The following is a 16,781-nucleotide window of genomic DNA, read 5'->3' as shown; positions in this document are numbered from 1 at the left end:
GTAGGGGGGGGTGGCCTTCTGGACTGACAGGGAAGGCACTCATCAACTTCAAGGACTATTTTCAGCACATTAAGAAGGGAATTGTTAATGGAAAAATCCACTCTGTAACTCTGAACAGTGTATCAGTACATATCATTCAGAGTTGGAGTATCAGCTGACTGTCAACAAGAATAGTGTCGGCAGGTTTCCAGCTACAGTAACTGACAGCGCATATTCAATAAACTGAGTTATGCCGACATCCTACAAGTTAAAGGGGAAGTGCGCTGATTTCACATCAAAGTCTGTTGACAGGTCTTTGTTGGATTATATTTTATAGTGGTTTTTCATTTGTAAGGCGAAACATGCTACTTAAACTGTATTATTATTTTTTGTGAAAACATGTGTGGCATCAGAAAGAGCTGTGTATAAGCTGATGAACTTCCTCGAGTGATGTCACCTGAGGCTGAAGACTACAAGTTCAAAGGTCCAGTCCGAAGAATTGAGGGAGATGTTTTGGCAGAAATGGAATATGATATTTCTAATTTTTCATTTGTTTTTGTTATGTTAGAATGAGCCTTTATATCTACGGGGGAGAAGGTCCTCTTCCACACGGAGTCTGTCCTGTTCACCACTATGTTTCAAGAGTAGCCCAGAATGGACAAACCAAAAAGTGACCAAGAGAAGGGTGTTTTTTTGCATTTTTAGCAGCCACTGTTTGGGAGGGTAGGAGTATTTGTTTTTTGCAATCTGCAACCACACCGCAAGATGCCACTAAATTGTACACACTGGTAAAAATTAGTGTGGCTCGAGGTCACACTACAAACTGGTGTAAACTGGTATAATTGCAGTGTGGGTAATGTAAACATCAGATTTTGAAATAAGATCCCTCTCCATCCTTTTTTTAAGCCGTCCATTGTGAGTTTGACAATGTTATATAAGTGCAATGCTAAATCAGTGGAGTATTCTTTAATTGTCAAGTTCACCCTCTAAATTTTATCAAAAGACAGCTTTGGTTCACCTTCATCAGCTCCAGGTCCATGAAGAAGCAGGCTAGGTTGGATACTTATGTTAAGAGTTATGTTGTATGTTGTATGGCACACAGCAACACAGTTGGTTGAGTGGTAACGGTACTGTCACCACACCAGAGACCTGCACTTAATCTCAGAATACACTTCTACCAGGTTTTAAACCACAGAGGCCTAGGCTTCCAACATGGGAAAATCCTCTTAATTTAAAGGATTTTAGGATTATCTTGCTTCTTTTGAACAAGGAGGTGAAATTTTTCTCAACTAGAAAAACTTCCAGTCTTTTGTTATCTCCCTCTGATCCAACATGAGCCAGATGCATCATTTTCAGGCACACTGAGGGTTATCTATCTAATCTTTGTGAAAATGGCATTGTGAAAAATTATCTTATGGCACACCTTTGTATCTTCCTTTTCAACATGCAGTGGTGATATACAACATCTTAACTGCGCACATAGTGATCTCTGACTTTAAGGCAAATTATACTTAACATATGTTTCACATCTAGACTCTTTCTCAGTTTTGGCTTGCTCCTGATTTCCTCAGCCCATGAGTAAAACGGTGTTTTACATAACCAAAGCAAATGTCACACTAAACAGATGAATAGAGGAGCTTTTCATGTGATTGGTGAAGGAGTGAGTAAAGCTCCCTCTCTCTCTGTTGAAGAGATGTTGGAAACAGACTTCAGGAGAGTGACATTTGTCTTTGAGTCTAACTAAAGGTAAAAGGGCAATTCGCCAGAGTAGTAGATAATAGAGTGGTAGTAGACCACACATTGTGTACCTTGTGTCTACCTGTTACCATACAGTTTACAATAGAAGGAAGAGCGACAAGTCTCTAATGGTTGATCCTACAGGTGCTCTTTAATGTGGCAGGTAAAAGGTCCGGTCAGTCATCCGAGCCATGCAGTGCTGCCTTTCTCCGTTGTAAGCCAAGCAAGTCTTTCTGGATTCAGTTTTTTGTTACAGTACAATATGTGTTTGTGTGAGAGGCATCCTGAGAGAGGAGCACCAACTGGAGCTGCACTGCAGCCAAGACTGATTTGTGCTCCCCCTCACTGGAGTGGCAGCAGTCTGGTGTAGAGGCTGAGAGAGTTGGTGGAGGGGGGGGGATTCACACCAACCAGCCCGTGAGGTGGTCGTGCTTGAAGCCTCCACGCCTGGATAAACCCCATCAAAAGCGCATTAGCCCGCTTTTCTCCCACTCCCTCCCTGCCTCCCCCTCAGCGCCCCTCCCTTTCCCTCCCCTTAACCCACCCCCCCTCCTTACGTCCCCCAACCGTTGTATAATAGTATCTGGCCAGGCCACGCGGCTAGCTGACACACAGCCGGGCGAAAGGGGAGCGATGATGAATTGCTCCCTGTTGGTGTTATCCATGATGATAATTATTAATTTTCCCCCCGCTCTTCCTGGCGAATGGGGGCCGGAGAGCTTCAGTGTTGCGGAGCCTCTTCCGTGGGCCGTCAGGGAGCCCACTATCATCACTTACCACAGACAGAGCTGGGGCCCAAGGCTAAATGCTGATGAAAATGAAAGCGCCCATTCTGATTTGTCCTGTTTTTAGTGTGTGGGTGTGCGTATGTGCCTCGTTGTTTTAAGTTCACACTTTCTTTTCCTTGGCCTTCTCTCTCTCTCTGTCTTTCTGTCTCCTTATCCCTCCTTTCTTTCCCCATATGCTTTGATACAGTGGCCTTAATCGGTCAGGAATTACATTTTATAATAATGAATACAAGGGAGCTGTTAAAATTATCTTAAATGAATTGAGCATGAGTTTTCATATTAAACATCAATATTTTTGATAATGACATTAAATCCAATGAGTTTGTATAATGTTTTCACATTATACTTCTGATCGAAGCGCAGGACTGAGAAAATTATCACCAACCCTTTCTTTTTTTGAGATCTTTAGCCTCTTTTAGCTCAATTTTTGGTTATACAGCACGTTTGCTGTCAGCAAACAACCTCTGATAACCCACTGGCAAAATTAGCAAATAGCTGATGAAGAAAGTAGAGCATAAAGCATATAGCATATATATAGCATATATTTCGTAGGAGTTGTGAAAGACTGAAGCAGGGCTAAAAGAAGATTCAGTATCAGACTTCATTAGTGGACAGAAACATGACTTAACTAGCAATAACAACTTTATAAGATGTGATACGTTGAAGGTTGTGTGTCTGTCAGCTTGCGGCCAAAAATCAATTAACGCTGTTTTAAGGATATTAAGTATCGGCCCCTGCAGTAATGATCACCTTCTATGATTGTTGATGAAGCCAACATATTAGGGATAGACAGATAATCGGCCTGGCAGATTATTGGGGCACATAATCAGCATTTTCCCCATTATCTTTGACTTTTGTTTCTGCTTGCCGATAAAATGATTAAAAAATGCGATTCTTCGGCTCTGATGCAGCATTCTTTCTCTATAGACACCAGACACTCAGTGGTCTCACTCAATGCTCCGCCCACTACACGATCTGATTGGTTAAATGTCACTGGTAATATCCTATCAATACCAAATAAAATGAATCTGCAAAGTAACTAGTAACTTAAGTTCTGAAATCAATGTAGTGAAGTGGAGGTGTAAAGTTGCTGAAACTGGAAATATTCAAGTAAATTACCTAAAATTGTACTTAAGTACAGTACTTGAGTAAATTGTAATTCCGTTCCATCAGTGGTTATTGTAAATTTTGACGGTAAGCTTGTTATTTTTACTGCAGATGTATACCGGTGCAAGATATCCCTTGATTATGAATAATCCATATTGGTTTTGGCCATGAAAAAACATATTGGTCAATCTCTACAACAGAGAGTAGAAAGGCAACCGGTGGGAAACAAAATACAGCAGTAGATACATTTAAAGGTGTATTAATTCTTATCAAGTGAAGATAGCTTCAGGTGAACATGAACAGAAGCTCCTTCTACTGTTTAATAACAGTTCCCATCTGGAAGTTTGAATCTTGCTGTAGCATTTATTAGGAGTCATAAAAGCTATCATTAAGTCCATTCGAAGGGCCCCAAGCAGTTTGATAAATTCTCTTCCCTTCAGCCCAGTTTAAATCAAAAAGCATTAACAGCCTGTGATCAGCTGGGCTTCATGCAGTCCATATCAGGTGTGAGTCATCAAGGTCTTTATTGCTTATCTTAACACTTTCTTTTGTGTTATATGTGTGCAGCAGTTACATTCCTTTCCTTTCTTTCAACTGTGATTTTAATGGGGCAGCGAGGCACAAGTTTCACTCTGTGGCCTAAATTTTAATCGCCCGTCTCGCTGCAGTGTGAAAGTTGCACGATGCAGAAGTGACAATCAATCTCGCTTACGAGGCGTTGTCATCAGCGAGGCGCGATGAGGATGATCTCTGCCTCTCCGGCTGAGAGAGGTGAATCTGCTCTGCCTGACGAGTAATTACGGCTAATTTCCTAATTACCTCAGCACCGAGCGTCTCTGTAGCGTTCATTAAAAGCCATAATTGCATTGGGTTGACATGCTCTTTTATCCACTTTGGGTTCTTTTCTGGCAGTTTAGCTGTGAGCTAGTGGTGCCGCCCCTGCCTGTCTGAGTCGATGAAGGTTGATTGAAGCCTCGATGCGGGGGAGTGTGTTGAACACAGCTTCTGATGGCGTCATGATTATCAGGTCTGCCTGTGTTTATCTTTGTGTGTGTACTGTATGTAGTCGCAATATGAGCCAAAGAACTCTGAGCCAGTTTCACTTGCAAAAATGATTTAAATACAATTTGGGAGATGTTTTACAGAAGCTATGAACAGATGGTGTTGTATTTAGCTTCTCCAAGTGATATAACCTATAAAAATCCCTGTTATAAAGAAACCTCACCCCCAGCTTTTACATTATGTTACAGCCACTCTCCCTCCCCTGCTCCTTATCCTCCTTACAGCTTCCTCTATAACTTCCTTCTCTCTGTTTTCCTGTCTTAACACCTCTTTCCTCTTTTCCCCTTCTCTGTCCTTCTCTTTTCCCCCTTCCCTCTCTTGCATTGATTCGGCTCTTCTTTGTCTCAGAGAGCTGGCCTCCAAGTTGTCAGCTGCGTCAGGATTAAAAGCTATTAGTTCTGCATCATTGCCACTACAAGTGCGGGCTTGAGATTGATAGAGTGCCTCTCTTCCTCCAGTGGGGGGAGAAATGGGAGGAAAACAAGCCTGGGGGGTGGTTTTTACCTCACATATCTAACGGTCACCTACAGGCACTGTGGCCCTGGACTTAGCCTCAGTTTGTTTTAGCTGTGTGAATTGGTTTTCACTCAATTGTATTTATTGCTCTGTATATCCTTACCAGACAGGCAGCATATTTTAAAAGACAGACTACATATCCAAGCAGGCTTTTAGTGAGTTGAAAATCCAATCTGAATGAAAAGAAATCTGTCATTTCTGGTCACATCTTAAACCTAAAAAAGCCTAAATGAAGCTTCTGACTGGCTTTTTTCTTCTTCTTTGGTTTGTCTTATCAGCATAATAATGATCTCCATGAGAACAGAGATTTGTCAGTTGTTCTTTCTTTCCCTTGGTGGAAATTATTCAGATGATCACACATTTATATCCAGTCCTTTAACTGATTCCTCCTCTGTGCTTTCACATTGCTGCAACACTGTCACCAAAATAGCCACCTTTGCTAATTTTATGTTCCAAGCTGGATTTCTTTTTTTTTATTATTATTGTCAGCAAAATTGCCTCAACGTTGTTGGCGACTGCCTCATAATTTATTTCTTTTGTCCAGTGACAAGTCTCCCAGATGAGGTGAGAGGGAGCACATGGGAACTGTTGTTGACTCAGCCTAAACGGGAAACCCAGCTAGTTTTGAGTGGAAGGAGGGTTGAAGGAAATACATTGATATTGATACAGACTGAATCTGTAACATGGACACAGCACAGTTCTCCAGACCATACACACACACACACGCACACACACACACACACACACAAACACACACACCAATGACATGGTAAGCATGGCAAGCAAAATAATCAGAATCCTCATGCTTCCCTCAAGGTAACACTGTAAAGAAGAGGTACTGTAAAGATAACTGTAAATACTTGAACGATAAATTTTGCTCCCCTTTTGTTTTTACTGCTTTATTCCTAAACACAGCAGCTCATTTAGCTTATTTTGCTCATTAAAACCCTGAGACTTGTTCTGCCTCCTGCCTCTCTCAGCTCTGCTTGTCAGAGTTGCAGTGTAGTCAAACAAATCCAGGGGTTTATTGTACTGTCACATTCTAACACGCCCCTCATATTTCATTGCAGGCAATTGTCGGCTACTTTGACATTTTCTTTGACAAAGGCTGCAGCAACAAGGTAAGCAGCAGCGGCAACAGCCAAGCCATTTAACGGAAACTCAATTATGTTCACGCTTTAGCGTGTTCCTCCTCCCTGAGGCGTTCGCTGGCAATCGACGGGCGTCCTAGCCGACTGCTGATATAAGCACTTACCCAGCAGAGCCGGCCAGTTGGAACAGCCGATACCAAGCTCTGTGAGCAACACAGACATGCCTTTTGATTGCACTTCCTATTGTACCTGAGACTCAAACTGCATGCTATAGATGGTCCAGTAAATTTTCATCTCTGTGAACCAAAGCTAGAAGAATATAACATGGAATTATCTATTTGTTTTGTAAATACAGTACAGTTAGGTTTCATTTTTGATACAGACTAAGCTATAACTGATTTTTGAAGAGTGAATTCACTGTAACAGAAACCATGAAATAGAAGATTGGTTCCAAGTTTCTGTGCAGCACTGGTTTGTGCTGTCCTTGATCTTTTTTTCTGTCATGTATTATCACTCCAGGTGATGTTCTCCACGGGTCCTCAGGTCACAAAGACACACTGGAAGCAGACTGTCTTCCTACTGGAGAGGCCTGTCCCTGTTCAAGCAGGTCAGTAAACCACACACACAACTGCCACATGGCTAGACAAACTTCGGCAACACTGTAGTATTGTACTTACATGCACTGTAAGATTTTATACTTTTGAGATGATCATGTACATATCCTCAGGCCAAGAGGTGATTACATGTGTGCTTATGTTCAGTTTTGTGTTTTCATCTAGATTTGCGTTATATGGGTTTACTTTTCTTTCATTATTTTATTTTCCTCTCGTGGACTTGGGCGGTGCGTCATAGCGAGCTGCGGCAGGTAATCTGTCTGTGGTGGAGATGTAGTCAGGCTGGTTGACACCTGTTATCAGTCACCCACAGAGACAGCGAGGGATCAAAACAAATCACATTCAGCCATCTGAGACAGCATGTAAAACTTCATCTGATAGTCTGTTGCAGGCATCTGATTCATGACAAGTTACAAGAGGAGCGCTTTGTAACTGACCAGTGAAATATTTATAGAATCACTGAATCAGCAGATTAAAGTTGTATTCACGGAGACAGATTGCTTTGAGGCATAGTTGAATTAATTTTCTCTGAAATAATTTTCTACAAGGTCAAACTCCAGTAAACATGACAGCATATATATAATATATATATCTATATATCTATATATATATAGAGATATTTATGTATATATATATATATATATATATATATATATATATATATATATATATATATATATATATATATATACATACATACATACATACATACATAGGGTTAGGGACATTTATTTACAACCCAACAAATCCACATCAATTTATCAGAAAGCATACATAGTCTCCAACCTAAATGTGCGGTTTTAAAATTTTCACCACACCCCCTCAAACAAATGGATAAAATCACAACTTTTTTGTGGTGGTGAGCATTTTACTTTACAATAGAAATGAAGTCAAACACAGTGTGAGAGTCGTATGACTGTACATGTTGAATACTGTATGTGCAGACACCAAAGAAAGTATGTGCAGAGACATGTGTGGATCTATGTTTAGGTCTGTTGTGGTGTATATCAGGAGTCTTACACTTTAAAGAATCACCTGTATGCGTCTTTCACACTCCACGCTGTCACGAGACTGTCAACAGCAACCAAACTCTCCTACAACCAAGCAGGATGAAGTCAGATAACTTTGAAATGAAGTCAGTTACTGAATACAAATAACCAGTACATAGACATTTTGTTAGTTAGTAAAGTAATTCATTCGGTTACCAAAAAATTGAATCCTATCTGAATACTTTTGGATAGCATAAAATCAAATATTGAAAATATCGCACCTTATACTGAAAAAATGGCCACAGCCTTACAAAAGCAGTCACGCAATATTTAAAGACATATTCAAAAAATGAATCAAGAAGTCCTTGGTACTGTAAATGAAATCCAATCTACATTTTATTTATATTTTTATTTTATATGTAATCTGGGCTAATTATAGTAGGTAGGTATATATTAAGTATTTTTTGTAATCTGATTAAGTAATCCTGATTACTTGAAATCCGTTACTACCCAACCATGCAAACAAGTACACTCTAAAGTTGTGCCATAGGAAAATTTAAATATCACAGTAGCCAGACACACTTTACAAGTCTGTAAAATCACCAGTGAAGTTGATGTCCAACATTGTTTCTACTCAAACTCATCGATTAGATCAGTAAATGTTAAAGCTTTAATTAACTAAATACAGGATAAATCTGTGCTGTTGTAACTCAAATTATTACCTCTGGTCGTCCCCTTCACACTCCATCAATATAAATGTTGTGTAAATGATCCTGTGTTTACTGCTGTAAGCTTTCGCCCTCTGCGAGCTTTATCATAATGGGAATCTGGGATGTGTCTGCTGATGTGGGGATGAATGAACCTCGGGAGCGGCTGTCCACTTGCTGACCAGATATTAGATGGAGTCTACTGTAATAAATGACCTGCGGAGAGGAGGAGGCGCGAGATGTCAGACAGCCCTTAACCATGCTCAGCCCCAGCCGGCGGCAGCCAGGACGATAAGAACGTCAAAACCTCTGACGCTGCTCAAACGCTATCGCAGGCTTTGTGCTCCACTGGGTCAGATAAACACAGCGGAGTCTGAGATGACAGTATACTAATACAGTACGAGGTGGGAAATGGCAAAGCGAAACAGAGACAGATTTCGTTTGACTAAACAGCGTAAAATGTCGACCTCTGTTCCTCTCTTCTTGTATATGTATTTGTGTACATGCATGCACATACATGCAGAGGGCCAGTGAAAAAATTAAATGAAAAACCAGAATCAAAGAGCAAAGAAACATAATGAAAGCACGTTTTCATACTAGGGTTGGGCGATGTCTGCCGAATTGCCATATGACGTATGTCTACAGTGAAACATTGTGATGGATGATGACATTGTTGTTTATGAATTTGAGCCATTGGTCCCCTCAGTGTTGTCGTGAGGCAGCAGTTGCGTATTAGCTCACCACTGTAGCTGCCGCTGTTTCCCACCATTGCTCTGACATGATTCTCCAACTGTCTCACCCTGCAGAGGAAACTATCTCCCATTACAACCGACGTAAATCCCTGTGCCAGGTTTAAAAGCGTCCTCGTCTCCGCAGCACACGTCCGTAACTTAGCTTTGTTCAGCCTCATATGCATAAAACAACGTTGGTCGACTAGCTAAGGAAGCTTAGCTAAGAAAACTGTATAAAAACGGCATGACTGAGAGAAACAGCGGCCTGCGGGAAAAGAGAAACACTGCTGCCACAAATTTAACCGAGTGTCTTGGGTTCAACTAACTGAGCTGGTTTAATAAAAAATAATAAACGGGACATGGAGACGTAATGTTAGTGCACTGAGCAGCAACATACTTCTATCATTTCCTCTCCCCACAGATCACAAACAAAAACTCTTGCCCTTGTGCTCTCCGGTGGGGAGCCTTTTGAATCACGATGTTACGATGGTCAGTGATTAGTAGTCGATGGCTGACGGCAATCGGCGATGGATGATGACATCGTTAATAAGCCCAACCCTATTTCATACAGGACATGAGGGGTCACTGAATGGTTTGATGAAAATCATGTGAATCATTTGTTTTGGCCTTCACAACACAAAGTCAAAGCAGGTGAACACCTATAAACCAAACACTATCACCATAAAACCAAATCAGGGAATAGCTTTGAGAAGAACGACATCATCCCTCCAGACAAAGATACACAGAAAACTAAACTGGACTGGATTTCCATTACATTCGCTGCCAGTAGTCATGATCCTGATTGGAGGAATCATCCAGTTTTCAAGATCCCACTTAACTTTTCTCCTGTGCCAACATCAGGCCCATTTCCATTTTAACATATGAAAAGAACATAACAACAGAAATATCCAAATCTTACACTTTTACATTTACTGAGCACATTAATGCTCCCAGAAGATGAACCTTTTCCATTTTGACACTCCATTAGCACAACATTAAAGCCAAACTGTCAAAGGTTCAAATCCACAGGCTGGCAGAGTTTGCATTTCCTCTTTGCACTTAGAGCCCCATTATTGAGAAAGGACTGCTGATTGCCATTTTATTAGTTTGCTCCTTGTGCAGTTTGATTAACATGGCTGCCTCTAGGCTCCACTTGACTTAAGTCTTAAAACTAATCTTGTTCCTGTACAGGATGTATGTCTGTTGAAAGTTCATCAAATGCTGTCTTCGATAATTTGAAAAGAAAAAAACGACAACTTTTCCTTCACTCCCTTCGACACTCTCTGTCTTTTTTTCAACCTTGTGCCTGATTTTTACAGCCAGCAGAGCATCTGGGCTCTTGGGCTTATTCGAGGGCACGCACACACATGTTCACAGCTTGAGTTCAGAACCAGCCAGCTTCGATTTAGCTGAGTCAAGCCTAATCTGATGCCTAGGCGATAAAGATCCATCAGTCTGGGTGTGTGCTTGTATATGTGAGCCGAGCAGAGTGAGGAGGAAAAGTTTAAGGGAAGAACAAAATGAAGGCAGGGGTGTGCGAGTGAGTGAGAGAGTGAGCGGCAGATTATTGATGTGCTCGCTTCACCCCGGCACCCTGACAGTCCCCAGCCTCCTCCAGGGGCCGTAAACCAGAAATTGAGTTTTTAACAGCATTCACCAGCTTCCTACGAGGCTCCTTTAGTGTACTTTACAACACACACATACACACACAGCTCCTTTAATTCACAAGAGTACTTGCATACTTCTATACTACTAAAATCCCTCTGGCTGTAAGAGAAAACTTCCTAAAGTCACCTTGAAGAATTCGAACTCTCTTTTACACACACACACACACACACACACAGACACACGCACACTCAGTGGCCTCTCCTCCTGGGTGTTGACTGAGAAGCACCTTCAGCTCTGATCGGCTGTAGTGAGGGCCGGGCATAAACATCCAGTGGTTTGTTTTAATACCGACTCTGTCTGTGGTGATTTATCGTGGCGGAGACCGAATCCTATTTGATGTGTTTGTACGAGTGCAGCAGTAATTAACTCTGAGGCTGCGCTTCTGTGGGAGGTGCCGGCAGAAGAGAGAGAAGGCACGCAGCAGGCTGGAACAAAACATCCCTGCAAATCCTCCCGGCTGGCAGCGTAATAAATTAAACAGCGAATCATTTGTCATGCTCTGGTGTGTTTGTGTAGCTCCAGTATTGAAGAGGAGGGTCCTTTTTTTCCACAGTTTTACCTACTTCATTTTTACCGGCGAAAGGAGGTCACACTTTGCCGGTAAGTCCCATGATCCTTGAGGAGAGGCAGTGGCCTGGTTACCTGTGCCGCGGGCCACTCACACCAGCTGAAACGCGGGCATTTGTTCTTGTGCTTTCATTGGAGAGTTAGGTGGTCTTTATTCCCACCCACTTTCATGACTCACCTCCTCTGTCCCGAGTAGCGCTGTAGCTCTTCCAAATCTCCTGTCTCCCCCGCCCTCACCTGTCCAGGCTCAGTTTAAACAACTCTTCCCCTCCTCACCCCCTCCTAAGTTGACCTCCGAAGATCCTTGAGCTGTCGAAGAGCAGCGGTCGAGCCAAGCTGTAATTCAACACACGGGCTGGTTTTGTGTCTACAAACTTGCTCAGGATATACAGCCCATCAGCTCTGCTTCTTAGCTCTGCACTGAACAGGAAAGGTCTGAGGCCTGAAAAAAACGGATTGAATGGAGGTAGATAGGAGCAAGAGGGAGGATGTCAAAGAGATACGGCTGAAATGTGACTATGAGCATCACTGCATTGGCGAAGGGGCAAGTCACCACAAAGTCATTTTGGTATTTACATCACTGATAAAGATATCCCAAGAGCATTGTATTCAACTTTGTGTATGAAGTGAACCTTTCTGTTCCCATCTTTCATATTACTGACAGTGAATTCATCTCTCTCTCTCTTCTTTTCCTTAAACTTTTAGAAACATTGGTATGATTTGTTAAATGCACCATTTGTCTTGTTATAACACTGGCACAGGATGAGTTGTACCAACCAATGTCTAGCAAATTTCCTCCATGTCCCCTCTCATGGGCACATAAAATCTAGGTAAAACTCTCTGCTCCATTACAGAAAATCCTGGTATTTTTCAGTGAAAATTAGTAAACGATGAGCCCTGGTGTTGAAGCACTTCAGCTCAGCCTACTCTTGCTCTCACTGTACGGAGTTACAGATACTGTAGGATTGTGAGCTGAATGGTTTAAGTGTAAATGACAATAGTTTAAATGAATCACTAATGCAAGCCGTGTATTTCCAGTGTAATTTCATGGAGAAAGGCTGCGTTGGGCTGAGAGAGGCTCTTTCTGTGGGCCTGCTTGTGCTTAATGACACTGGCATGTTGATGTACGACATCGCAGCTTCATTCCCCAACTCATTTCCACACATGGTTAACTCTTTCTCCCAGCAACTGAGTGGCCAGTTTACAGAAGGCAGTGAGGCCCTCTTCCATGGGGAGTTTGGTGTGACTGATTACAGCAGAGCTGCTGGAGTCGCACCACGACAGAACAGACATTCAGTTGGCGCTTCTGTTTGTATGTTTAAAGACTTTGACATGAAACATGAGGGATTGGTTGGACAGTTTTCTATAAAGTTGCTTTAAGGGTGAAAGTTTTGGTCCCATTCCTCTTTTTTTCTTTTGGTTGAGGTTTAATAGAAGGTCACCAAAGGTCAAGCAATTATTTCTTTGACCTTTATCAGCCTTTTGCCAACTTGAGTTTGACTGCAGCTGTCCGCTGCCTCCCATGAGCACCAGGCCCTGTTGCGGTTACCAGAAATTCAGGCTCCTTGTGTGATTTTCTATTAAATAAGTGACAGCAAAGATGGTTCATTTTTTTGTTTTGTTTTTTTAATCTTTATAGGCATCGAAGGAAATGCATCCAGATATAGAACATGGCTATAATGTTGTTACTCTAATGTTTGAGTCACACCTAACATGGAAACAGATGCCCAGCAGTCAAACTGATGCACTTACATGGATTACTTGGATGGCTGTTTGTGTACAATACATTGTGGAGATCTTCTTCATTGTGGGGATATGTTTTTTGTGGAGATGTGAATTTTCTTTCATCAAACATCAGCAGTGTTTAGCCACACAGAAAAACACAAACCAGGCGTGTTTGTCAGCGACCTTTTCTGTTACAGTTCAGTTGTCTTCTGTCCATAGTGTCGACCACTGACCCAGTTCATTAAGTTGGTGATGGAGCGCCGGCTGAACAGCGTCTTTTATATTCATATCACGAGCTGCATCTTTTTCTAGCCTGCAACATTCCTACACTAAAAAGCTGCTGGTCATGGCTCAGTGTTTTGCTAGTAAAACATGAAAGCTTCAACTTAGTCAACAAGTTTAAGTTAGTTAATGCTGCAGCAAGGCTCCTTAGTACAACGAGGAAGAGAGGACACACTAGCCCCATTTTAGCATCTTTACACTGAATATTGTACTTTAGGATCAATTAGCTTTAGGATACTTTTTTAATTACCCTCAAGGTATGCTGTGGCTTCTCTCCTGGTTATTTTTCGAAAATAGAGGCAGATCACAGCCTGAGATCTCGAGATAGGTCCCTCTTAACAGTTCTATTGTCCAGAATGAGGACTCAGGCCTGTGATCTGCCCAGGACATAAGAGAAAGAGAGTTACATAAATTATTACCCAAATGGAACTGCTGGGCTACAGACCGCACTGAAATCAGAAAATGGAATATCTATTACAATATTGAATTTTTTTTAATTTAACCTGCTATCCCCGTCCTCCCCCATATTTTCTTCCATTCTTAAGATTTTTTACTGAAGTCCTGGTAGGAGCGGCGAGTAATATCTCTGAGTCTGGAGTCTGTTTGTTGTTTGCGTGTAACTTTTTTGGTTACTTGCTTTAAAAGCTGCACAGCACTTTGAAACAGTATTTAGAAAAGTGCTTCATCAAAAAATGTTTACTTGTATGTATTGTTTGTAAAGTTTACCCCTATACAACAGAGGAGAGAACGTAGCACCTCACTCACAAAATGTCCTTATATTTAGCACCCACATCCGAAACGTGCTGAAGTTCCTTTACAATCACCGCATTTAGCTGCCGTTCATTTGTTACACTCTGCTTCCTGCATTTGGAAAAGCACCCACAGTGTAAACACTGCGTCCGTCTGCCCTCTCTGCAGTGGACTGACAGACCCAGAGTGCGGCGCCAGCAGCAAAGACTCGGTGACAGCGTTGTTGGCATGGTAACGAGTGAGACGTGACAGCAGTGATGGCGGACGCTTCACTAGAGAAAGCGCCACAGTCAGCGTTTTCTCTCCTCGTCCTCCTCTAACCTCCAGCGATGAAGAGTGCGAAGCACAGAGAGGAGGTTTGGGTGTGTGTGTGGGGTGGGGGTGAGAGGATGCTTGTTTGCCGTGTGGATAAACATTCATTTACCTCCAGCAGTCAAACGTGAAGTTAATCAGAGTGATTATGCGTCATACTCATCGGCCTCGCGGTTGCTCGTGCGTCAGACTGTAAATGCACTTCCTTCTCGCTGCCATCTGGAAATTTCAGCGAGTCTGCATTCATACACACTCACACACAATCTTGCAAATTAACATACATAAAACCCACATTGCCTATACACACATCATCATTTCTATAAGTGCCAGTGTGTCTCCGCTCATGCTGCAGAGGCCTGAGCTCAGCAGCACTGTACTGCTGCAGGGCGTCAGAAAGGTTTCTTTTTATGAGCAGTTATTCAATTCTCTTTTATTATGAACAAACTGATCGATGTCTGACTGAGTGAAATTGTTTATTGCCTTTTGATGTTGTTTTTTTTCCCCGAGTCTGATATAAATGGTCATGATACACTGAGGATGGCAAGTTTTATTTACTTAACTACCTCTCAGGTGAACACAAACTGAATCCACATACTTGTTCTTAGGTTTCCAAGGAGAAAACCAAATCAAAAACTGAATTTTATTAATGTTATAATTATAGTGGCATCAGTGAGTCAGACCTTTGCTTTTGTGTGACATGTTCCTTTATTACCATGAACAATATAACACATAGAATCAGATTGTATGCACTTGGGACATGAAAACAGCTACAGTTTGCCTTTTTATGGCCTCTTAGAGAATTTTCAATTCTAGTGTAATTTTCAGTAATGTTATCTCATGCTGTTAACATGGACTGCTTCTATAAAAAAAAGATCAGTTAGTTTAGAGTTTGTTTTCTGATGTGTCCCTGTGCTTCCAGGCTCTCCACCTTACTCGAACCCTTTAAGACAAAACATGGAGTAAAAACCAGCTCCATTTGGACATTTGGTTATTGTTTTATTGTCAATCAATTTTGATCTTGAGTATTACTACAGCAGAAAACCATGTATAACTTATAAAACTTTATTTTGACATTGAATTGATCGTATCCCTAAGCAAAGTCTAGACTAGAAGGAAGTAATTTCCTGCTCGTTATGTAGGGGTATTGCAGTTCAGGGCACATGTGCGTCTAAGCCTGTGGTGAAGTTTGGATGAGCTTTATGAACACTGTCCAGCGGTGACACACCTCCAAGCTGTGTGTGTGTGTCAACCCACAATTTAGGCCACTGTATAATAAGTGTTGCCTGGCTTCAATTTTCCTCTACCATCGCCATGATCTCGTCTTCTATGGTTATTCCTGACTAAACCGTCATTTGTGCTGGCATGTGTCTTCAAAGTGAAATAAATTGTGCACTGATATTGGTGTTTCTCTCTCCTTTCTTCAGGAGAGGAGCTCCAAGGAAAGATCACAGTGCGTAAAAACAAGAAGGACCCTCGCTCACTGTTGGTCACCTTTGACCTCCGAGACAGGAAGCTGACGTACAGCCTGCAGTAACATCAGCCATCACATGCTGCAACATCCATCAAATATCCCACTTCTTTTATTGACCATTCATGTATTTACAACTTGTGGGAGAAGGACAGAATTAAACACTTGATTTGAACATTTCACGTTAGGACTGTTTCTGTGCCTTTAAATAAAAGACAATGTTGTGTGAGATTCTTTCCTTGCAAGTGTTTTTTGTTAAACATATGATTAAACTCAAGTACCATTGTTTGGTTATTGTTTATTGTACATTTACATTGCTCTGTTATATATTAGCAGTCATGTGTAACCTAGATGTATTTAGACCTGCAGATAATCAAAACCACACTTGCTGGAAGTGGTTCAGAGAACTCGTTCTCCTGTCAGATCTATCTAACAAAAGAAAAAAGCACTAAGAACTGGCTACCCACTCTTTGTTAAAAAGCCAACTATTTCTCTTAATTTCCCTCCATACTCTCCTCCTTATTGTCCTACTTTGAGCTGTGTGAGATCTCACCGGGAGCATCATCCATCTTCCGTGAGTTTACTGGGACAATGTGAAATGAATTTAAGCTTTAAAAAGGCTGACTGAAGCCTCTTTACATACTTCATTGAGCAGCTCTGCTTACAATTAAAGATTTTTCCTTCCTTC

The 16,781-nt window shown here is 41.6% G+C and overlaps 1 protein-coding gene across 1 annotated transcript in view; it reads left to right on the top strand.

The window, feature by feature from the left end:
- prmt3 (protein arginine methyltransferase 3) overlaps positions 1–16,324 on the top strand; it is a 53,771-nt gene extending 37,447 nt beyond the window's left edge. The window contains exons 14-16 of the mRNA XM_073464249.1: positions 6,260–6,310; positions 6,800–6,887; positions 16,050–16,324. Coding sequence (XP_073320350.1) covers positions 6,260–6,310; positions 6,800–6,887; positions 16,050–16,159 — 249 coding nt within the window. The 3' untranslated portion in view covers positions 16,160–16,324. The remainder of the gene's footprint in view (positions 1–6,259; positions 6,311–6,799; positions 6,888–16,049) is intronic.
- The last annotated feature ends 457 nt before the right edge of the window (positions 16,325–16,781 follow it).

This window comes from Pagrus major, chromosome 4 (genome assembly GCF_040436345.1).
Source record: "Pagrus major chromosome 4, Pma_NU_1.0".
NCBI classification, from domain to species: domain Eukaryota; kingdom Metazoa; phylum Chordata; class Actinopteri; order Spariformes; family Sparidae; genus Pagrus; species Pagrus major.
This window is presented reverse-complemented; position numbering and strand designations above follow the sequence as displayed.